Source organism: Scylla paramamosain, chromosome 44 (assembly GCF_035594125.1).
Source record: "Scylla paramamosain isolate STU-SP2022 chromosome 44, ASM3559412v1, whole genome shotgun sequence".
In the NCBI taxonomy this organism is placed as follows: Eukaryota; Metazoa; Arthropoda; class Malacostraca; order Decapoda; family Portunidae; genus Scylla; species Scylla paramamosain.
Window position 1 is genome coordinate 3850015 of NC_087194.1, and position 10000 is coordinate 3860014.

Here is a 10000-nt window from a genome sequence, read left to right on the forward strand (position 1 = left end):
AGTGAGGAAAAGAAGATAAGGTTTAGAAGAGGAGAGGTGGTGTTCTACAGATTGAAAATTAGATCTTAGACCACGAATGTTGCAGAAGTTACGAGTAATGAAGAAAAAAGTTGAGGGGGGTGTCAAGACACTTAGGGTCGTCGATAGAAAGGCAGTCCGACCTGGGGACATTTATGGTCCCCTCCCCAGATGGGGACTCCGAGGCTGGTGTAGGAGTCGCCATGATGATTTTGAAATTTTTGAGTGAATGGTGTGTGTGTTATTAGGTGCTTGTAGTTTTGTGTGAAGGAAGAGTTGTCTTTAGAGGACAGGCTGTGACTACCCCCTTGTGTTGTGAGACACAAAGGGAAACGTTCAGTGAGGTCACAGCTGGGTTTAATGATAAGTTCATAGCACCCCCTGAATAGTGCTTTAGACCTCACTGGGAGTAACTATTGTTTCGGCAGGTGTCTACTGCAGGTGTCCTCCTGCCTCCTCCTCCTCCTCCTATCTACATGCACACACTTTTTTTTTTTTTTAATACTTCAAATTGAAAACAAGATTAATACACACGCAAACACTTTTTTTTATGTTCCAAATTGAAAACAAGCCTCATCCACACAATCAAACACAATTTTTTTTCCTCTAAGATTCAAACTTTTAACAAGACACACACACACACGCACACACTTTTTCCTTATTTTCTTTCGTATGCTTCAAACTGAACACAACAATAAACACAAAGATGTACTTCACAAATGAGACCTAATTTAGTAAACCAATTCATTTATCAGTTTTAGCTGTGTATGGAAGGTGAATGAACATCTCACCACTAATCACAGTAAGTTCATTGTGTTCAGGTATTGTTAATGGGGTGATGTGATTGGTGCAGGCTGGAACTCACAAAGAAATCATAAATCCCCATGTTCAGTATTTGTTGTCCCTCTACTGCACCCCTTCTGCCTCACCGGCCCCCCCCCCAACCCCCATGTTTCTCTACCGCTCCTAGGAAAATGGTACCGCCCATTTTGAGAGCCACTGAGCTAAAGGAACGCATGATGATGATGATGATGATAATGATGATGATGATAATAATAATAATAATAATAATAATAATAATAATAATAATAATAATAATAATAATAATAATAATGAAAATAAAGGGGAAAACAAAGGAAAACTAAAGCAAAGATGAAAGGAATTGATATTTTCTACCGTTACCACAAAAAAATCTACAAATTTAAAAGGGAACCATTTATTTTTTTTTCATTTGCTTCTACAAAAAACTACAAATTTTCAAGCTACTACAAAAAACATTTTCTTTACTACAGAAACAATAAATCTGCTTTCTACAAAAGAACTACAAATTTTCAGCTGTTCCTACAAAAAAACTACAATTTCTTAATGGTTTCTACAAAAGTACAATTTCTTTCTACAAAACTGAATATTTCAGCTGTTACTACAAAAAACTACAAAATTTCAGCTGTTACTACAAAAAACTACAAATTTTCTGGTTACTACAAAAACTACAAAAATTTCAGATGTTACTACAAAGGGTGCTGTTTTCTCAAGTCCATTCTGTGTTCTCCAGTTCATGTACTCCTATTTTTTTTTCTTTTCCTCACTCGTTATCTGAAGGCTCTCTATATCCCCAGCACTGTTCTCTAGTCTGTGTCCACTGTTCCCTGGCACTGTTCTCTAATCTACGTGTTCTCTAGTTCACCTATCTCATCACTAAAGTTATCTAAATGTTCTCTATATCTCCAGTACTGTTCTCTATATCCCCCAGCACTGTTCTCTAGTCCGTCCTGTTCTCTAATATGCTGTGTTCTCTAGTTCCTCAATTTCCTCTAAGTAAAAGCTAAGCAGTGTGTTCTATACCTCAACACTGTTCAGTAGCCAGCACCCAAAATTCTGTAGCAACATTCCCTAACGTATCTACAGTGCCTTCTACACAAGTACCTGCTGTCTAGTCCTCGTGCTTCTCCAAGATACACAGAGGGCTCTTGTAGGTAAGACAGTGCTCATCTGACATCTGGAAGTAGCTCTCATAGGTAAGGGCCAGGCACTGTCCCTGCATTGGCTCAGCTGGGGCCCTGTTGAAGTGGTAGCAGTGCCCCTGGTTGGCGAGGCGTGTTGCGTTGTTCAGGACACTTTCTACAAGCCGTGGTGAGCATCCTTCAGAGTACCTGTGTGTGCGGAGGTGGTGAGGGGCTGTGGTGGGGTGTTGAAAGGCTGTGTGTGAGAAGACTGGGTTTGAATGTTAGTGTGGGAGCATGTGTGGTGTAGGAGGGTGTAGTGTGGTGTGTGTTCTCTCTCTCTCTCTCTCTCTCTCTCTCTCCTGTCTTACCTATCTACCTCCCTATCTCTGTCTCCCTGTCTCTATCTCCCTATCTGTCTGTCTGTCTACCCCTGTCTATCTATCTATCTATCTATCTATCTATCTGTATATCTCTCACTGTCTGTCTGTTTATCTATCTCAAATGTTCCCATGTTTATGTGTCTCTCTGTCTATCTCTGTCCCCTTGTCTATCTATCTCTGTTCCCTTGTCTGTCTATCTCTCTGTCCCCTTGTCTATCTATCTATAACTCTCCCTATCTGTCTGTCTGTCTATCTTCTTGTCTCTATCTATCTCCCTATCTCTCTGTCCACGTGTCCCTGTCTATCTAACTCCCTACCTCTCCCTGTCTGTCTTGCTGTCTACCCCCCCCCCTGTCTCTTACCTGATGGCCCAGTAGGGAAGGCTGACGTCAATTGGGGAGCGGTCCTGCCAGATCCAAGGAGAAGTCTCATTTTGTCTAGTTCCTCCCAGCCAGAAGTCAACGGTCATCTCTGTTAGGTTAGGTTAGGTTAGGACAAAAAAAAAAAAAAAAAGAAAAAAAAGAAAGAAAGAAAAAAAGAAAAAAAGAAAAAAAGAAGAAGAAAAAAAAATAAAAAAGCAACACACACACACACACACACACACACACTCACGGTGCTGCTTCAGGTGCTGCACGAGGGTGGCGAAGAAGGAGTAGTCACGGTTCAGGTTGAGCAGCTCGCCCCCGATCGAATGGCAGAATTGATGAGCCTCGCCCCACGTCAACTGAATGCAACACAGGGGGCGTCAAAGCAGGGAACAGGAGATATGAGAGTCTGTCTAACCTAACCTTAAGAACACCAGTAGTAGTAGTAGTAGTAGTAGTAGTAGTATTTCCGCCTGCCACCCCTGTCTAGTAGGAGAGAGAGAGAGAGAGAGAGAGGGAGAGAGAGAGACCTCAACACGAAAACTACAATAAAAATAAACAAATAAATACAAAGAAATCACAACAACCACTAAATCAACAACAACAACAACAACCATCACCACCACCACCACCACAAGACCCATACTCACATTGCCAGGATAGAAAACGGAGATACAGGCATCCCCAACTTTAGTAAACAGCTGAGGGCATTCGGCGTGTTGCATGGTGTGGCTGACCTGTGCTGTAAACTCCTCTCCCATAGCCTGCGCCACCCCCAGCTCAGTCATGCCTTCGTCCCCTACAAAGAAAACGGGCACATTTTGACGGACAGCTGACAAAGAAAACTGGGCCATTTCAAGGGATAACTGTGATAAATGTAGGGATTGTGGAAGGCTGAGACACTAAAACAGACTAGTATTCCACTGTTTTCAAGTGATGTTTTTAAGGTGTAGTGTTTGAAGTTATTGGTGTTTTCAAGGATGTTTGTTTGGTTTTAAGAGTAGTTTAGGAGTTACAGGAGTTTTCAAGTGCGTTTTCATGGTTTTAGTGGAAGTTTAAATTATTGGGGTTTACAAGGGTGTTTTTCATGGTTCTAGTGGAAATTATTGTAGTTTTCAGGGATGTTTTTTTCATAGTTCTGCTTATTTAATTATGTGTAGCGGAAGTTATTAAGAGCACCTTAGTAACAACAATACAGTAAAATCCCTCTTATCCGGCATCAACGGGACCGCCGACATGCCGGATACTTCAATAGAAGTGAAATTATGTCCACAATCACCACCCTACACTCACGCATCTTACCATAACAAAGATCAGCTGATCTGATCAGCTGCTTAAGTGTAAGCACAACACGCTTCCTCTTTTCTACAACTTTAGGCATGATGAAGGCGTCAGGCGATAAACAGTGCACACGCGGGACTGAGTCACTGAGTAAACACAGTGCAGTGGGCCGCGGGTGGCGCGAAGCAGTGCGCTCTGGTGGCGAGGGGACAAAGTATGCCTCGCGCGGAAATTTTAATCGTACACATTGAGTTTTTATTGATTTTAAGGCTCGGGGAAAAATGTGCCGGATACTTGAAGCTGCCGGATACTCGAATGCCGGATGAAAGGGATTTTACTGTAATAATAATAATGATAATAATAATAATAATAATAATAATAATAATAATAATAATAATAATAATAATAATAATCCTTACTATTATCGTAAAAATACTTATGAAGACTTGCCCCGAGAAAACTTATGTATTTTAAGGGACAAATACAATGAAAACGGAAGCATTTTAAGGGAAAACTGTGACAAATACAAAGAAAACTGAGGCATTTTAAGGGACAACTGTGGCAAATACAAAGAAAACGGAGGCGCATCAGTATTACCAGTCGCCTCCACCATGCGTGTCACGACGATGGAGTCCAGGTCGTCCAGCTGGCCGTCCTTCAGCATCTGGCAACAGTGACAGGGTGCGGGTTGTGTTACTGGTGTTATCAATGATGCCGTAAATTCCTTCTAATCCTTCCAAATCTATTATAATCTTTTATTTTTTTTTCTTAACTCCTCTCCTCTAACTGACTGTCTTCGGCCTCTCTCTCACCGCCGCAGTGTTGCATATCTAGCTGTCTTCTACCGCTATTTTCACGCTAACTGCTCTTCTGATCTTGCTAATTGCATGCCTCCCCTCCTCCCGTGACCTCACTGCACAAAACTTTCTTTTTTTTTCCTCTCACCCCTATTGTCCACCTCTCTAATGCAAGAGTTAACCAGTATTCTCAATCATTCATCCCTTTCTCTGGTAAATCCTGGAAATCCCTGCCTGCTTCTGTATTTCCTCCTTCCTGTGACTTGAACTCCTTCAGGAGGGAGGTGTCAAGACATCCTGTAATTTATGACAATCGTTTCTGACTTTGTTTGGGGACCGGCACCTCAGTGGGCCTATTTTTTTCACCTAATTTTGTTGCCCTTGGCTGGTGCCCCTTAGAAGTTCTCGAACCCCCTAGCAATTCCTTTAACACCCCTTAAAAAACCCCTTTACCAGTCCTTAAAACCCCCTGCCATCCTCCAATGTCTCACCTGGCAAAGGCGGGGGTCCACGTCGCCCTCACAGGGGGGATCAGTCAGCTCACAGTAGCGCTGGATGGTCATGCAGTCAGTGGAGCCGAACCGGTAACACCTGGCCTCGTTCCTGCTGCAGTCCCTGTTTAGCCACGCCTGTGGGGACGACCCGGGGTGTACTGGGCGGAAATGGGGTGGAACTGGGGGGTGAACTGCAGCTGGGACTGGGGATATAACTGGGGTGAAAGTGTTTTGATGTGTGAACCTCCTGGAACTGGAGTGAGCTGGGGTGTACTGGGGTGAACTGGGGTGTACTGGGGAACTGGGGTGTACGGGGGTGAAAGTGAGGTGTACTGGGATAGGATGTCATAATTTGAAGTAAAGTTATTTAAATGTGAGGATGAAAAGGTGTAGAAGAAACACACACACACAAACAGTAGTAGTAGTAGTAGTAGTAGTAGTAGTAGTAGTAGTAGAAGAAGAAAACCCACACAAAAAAAAAAAAACAGTAGTGAACAACAGTAATACAACACACACACACACACACACACACACACACACACACACACACACACACACACACACACACACACACACACACACACAAAAGGACAGTAATCAGAAACACTTAGCTCTCTCACCACAACAACCACAACAGTTTTCAAAGGCCACAGAGATGATCAGCGGGGTTCTCAAGACAATTTCTCCCTTCAAAAAGCAGAAACCTTGTTAATAAGTTACTAGAACCACAAAAACATCCTTAAAAACCCACGTAAATTCAACTAGAGCCTTTGGAAAGTGGTGGAGGTGGTGCCAGAAGTGTTTACGAGGCACCAGAGAGACAGACAGCCACACTCACATCACACAGGATGGAGTCCTCATCAGAGCGGTCACCACAGTCGTTGTCCCCGTCACAGATGTAGCGAATCCTGGTACATCTATTCCTGTCCTTGCAGCGAATCTGGTCTGTCTCAGGGCACGTGTCACCTGTGTGGGTGGAGAGGACACAGGTGAGGCACTGGTGGAGGCACAGGTGAACCACAGGTGAGAAAGGCGTGACTGTTTATGGAGACAGTGAAGAAGGTGGTGATGTGTGAGTGGGTGTGTCAGGAGAGACGAGGCGTGTGTGTGGGCAGCAGCAGCAGCAGGAGGTTTGGGAAGGAGGAGAGGAGGGCCTTGAGGGGAGGTTGCTGGAGGTATTCATAAAGGGTTACATAAATGTACAGGCCACTACACAGCTTGTGGTCCTCACGAGGTGACCTGACTAAGGTGACGGTAGGCAAAAAGGATAACAAAGCAGAAGGCTCTCTCCCCACCCTCCACTTCCTCCAGCATAAGCCATACAGGTTGGAAACAAATACCTTACACAGGGTTAGAGGAGTAAAAATCCGTAGAAAATTTAACAAGAAAGAATGAAAATAGATGAAATAAGATGCCTCCATATCATGAAGGCGACGAAGTTCACCACTAATGAACGCTGTCAGCCGCGGAGTGCAGGCAAAGGCGGCAGTTAAAAGCCTGTACAGTGTTGCAGTGTGTCACGTCTCGAGGAAGCCCATGCCACACTGACGACACCATGGAAAAATTACTTTATATTCATGAACGTGGAAGGATTTCAAGCGTTTCCTGGCGTGTAATTTGAAGAGTGTGTCGTGAAGTCTTTAGTGCAGTCCATGTTGTCAATGTGTTGGATGATTGTCAACACCTGTACCAAGTCGCCTCTTAGTTTTCTTTGTGTTAATGGGAACAGATTTAATTGTTTAAGACGCTCCTCGTATCATTTGTTTCTCAGGCTTGGTGTCATTGCTGTTGCTCTACGCTGGACTCTTTGTAATCCATCAGTGTGTTTCAGGTGGCAGGGGCGCCATGGCTGAACGCAATGCTCAAAAAGGGGACGGACCAAGGAGTTATACAAGGTGAGGATTGTGTCCTTAGATTTATATTGAAAAGATCTGCCGGTTAAGCCAATTATTTTATTCACTTTCTTTACGACTTGTGAACAGCACTGGCTGGGTTTTAGGCTACCTGATATTGTTACTCGTAAATCAGTTTGGCTATTTACACCTTTAAGTTGAATACTGTTCATAATATACTTTGCTTCCTCGTTTCGCTACCCGATGTGAAGCACTCTGCACTTCACAGGGGAGAAGGCTGTGCTGGGTGTGACTGAGAGGTGGGGGTGTGTCAGGAGAGGCGAGGGGTGTGTGGGCAGCAGGGGGAGGAAGGGGAAGGAGAGGAGCGCCTGAGGGGTTTGTGGGGCACTGATGAAAGAAAATCGCAAAGAAAAAGAAGAGAAATTAGGTATGGCAGAGTTACTACTACTACTACTACTACTACTACTACTACTACTACTACTACTACTACTACTACTGCTACTACTACTACTACTACTTACCAGCAACGCAGAGGGCCAGCAACAGCAGCAGGAATGCACGGAAATACATCTTGCAAATCTTCTTGTCGAATCTGAAAAAAATAAAATAAATAAATAAAATAAATAATAATAATGATGATGATGATGATGATAATAGTAATAACAATAATAATAATAATAATGAATAAGAAACGATTGAGAGAGAGAGAGAGAGAGAGAGAGAGAGAGAGAGAGAGAGAGAGAGAGAGAGAGAGAGAGAGAGAGAGAGAGAGAGAGAGAGAGAGTGACTTACCCACTTACTCGCTCACCCAAACACAGACAAACAGCCCATCAAACCTCCCTATTATATACCCAGTCACCCCCCCATAACCCCATACAACTCCCCCCTCCCATACAAGGTCAGTGGGTGTATGAGGATGAGTCCATCCTCCCCCATCCCTCCATACAGTGGGGTCACTCACCGATCAGATAAAAGAAAGGTTTAGTGAGAGCCAATCAGAATTCACGCTTACTGCTAATGCTGCTGCTGCTGCTGATGATCATCATCATGAATGATATTAATTGTAATAGTAATAATAATAATAATAATAATAATAATAATAATAATAATAATAATAATAATAATAATAATAATAATAATAATAATAATAATAATAATAATAATAATAAAATATAGGAAGAATAAGAATAAGAATAAGAAGAAGAAAAGAAAAGAAAAGAAAAGAAAAGAAAAGAAAAAAAAAGAAAAGAAAAGAAGGAAAGATGAACAACAACAACAACTGCAACAAATAGTAATAATAATAATAATAATAATAATAATAATAATAATAATAATTAATAATAATAATAATAATAATAATAATAATGATAATAATTGTTATTATTATTATCATTATTATCATTATTATCATTATTATTATGTTCCTGCTGATACTACTATTACTACTACTGTAAATAATGATAATGATAATGATACAACTACTACTACTTTTTTATGTAGGACGGACACTGGACAAAAAAAAAAAAAAAAAAAAAAGTCCCCACTGAGGTGCCGGTCCCCAAACTGAGTCGAGAGCGTTAATCAAAATTACAGGCTAAGTGTGTTGACACCTCCCTCCTGGAAGAGTTCAAGTCACAGGAAGGAAGATATACAGAGGCAGGCAGAGAGTTCCAGAGTTTACCAGAGAAAGGGATGAATGACTGAGAATACTGGTTGACTCTTGCGTTAGAGAGGTGGACAGAATAGGGGTGAGAGAAAGAAGAAAGTCTTGTGCAGCGAGGCCGCGGGAGGAGGGGAGGCATGCAGTTAGCAAGATCAGAAGAGCAGTTAGCATGAAAATAGCGGTAGAAGACAGCTAGAGATGCAACATTGCGGCGGTGAGAGAGAGGCTGAAGACAGTCAGAGGAGAGGAGTTGATGAGACGAAAAGCTTTTGATTCCACCCTGTCTAGAAGAGCGGTATGAGTGGAACCCCCCCAAAAAAAAAAAAGCATGTGAAGCTTACTCCATACATGGACGGATGAGGCCCCTGTACAGAGTTAACAGATGGAGGGGTGGGTGTGAGAAAAACTGGCGGAGACGTCTCAGAATCATAGGAAGAGAGTGGGTGACAGGACAGAACCCTGAAGAACACCAATGTTAATAGATTTAGGAGAACAGTGACCGTCTACCACAGCAGCAATAGGACGATCAGAAAAGAAACTTGAGATGAAGTTACAGAGAGAAGGATAGAAGCCGTAGGAGGGTAGTTTGGAAATCAAAGCTTTGTGCCAGACTATCAAAAGCTTTTGATATGTCCAAGGCAACAGCAAAAGTTTCACCAAAATCTCTAAAAAAGGATGACCAAGACTCAGTAAGGAAAGCCAGAAGATCACCAGTAGAGCGGCCTTGACGGAACCCGTACTGGCGATCAGATAGAAGGTTGTGAAGTGATGGATGTTTAAGAATCTTCCTGTTGAGGATACATTAAAAAACTTTAGATAGACAGGAAATTAAAGCAGTAGTACGGTAGTTTGAGGGATTAGAACGGTCACCCTTTTTAGGAACAGGTTGAATGTAGGCAAACTTCCAGCAAGAAGGAAAGGTAGATGTTGACAGACAGAGCTGAAAGAGTTTGACTAGGCAAGGTGCAAGCACGGAGGCACAGTTTCAGAGAACAATAGGAGGGACCCCATCAGGTCTATAAGCCTTCCGAGGGTTTAGGCCAGCGAGGGCATGGAAAACATCATTGCGAAGAATTTTAATAGGTAGCATGAAGTAGTCAGAGGGTGGAGGAGAGGGAGGAACAAGCCCAGAATCGTCCAAGGTAGAGTTTTTAGCAAAGGTTTGAGCGAAGAGTTCAGCTTCAGAAATAGATGTGATAGCAGTGG

At 42.6% G+C, this 10000-nt stretch overlaps 1 protein-coding gene across 1 annotated transcript; it reads right to left on the bottom strand.

The window, feature by feature from the left end:
• Positions 1-1218: 1218 nt before the first annotated feature.
• LOC135093921 (uncharacterized) lies at positions 1219-7951 on the bottom strand. Its single transcript, XM_063993587.1, has 9 exons — positions 7924-7951; positions 7653-7723; positions 6117-6244; positions 5276-5413; positions 4585-4651; positions 3357-3505; positions 2954-3065; positions 2704-2812; positions 1219-2168 (listed from the first exon to the last, which is right to left on the bottom strand). The coding sequence occupies exons 2-9, from the start codon at positions 7699-7701 to the stop codon at positions 1949-1951; spliced, it is 972 nt and encodes a 323-aa protein (XP_063849657.1). The 5' UTR covers positions 7702-7723; positions 7924-7951; the 3' UTR covers positions 1219-1948.
• Between the last annotated feature and the right edge of the window lie 2049 nt (positions 7952-10000).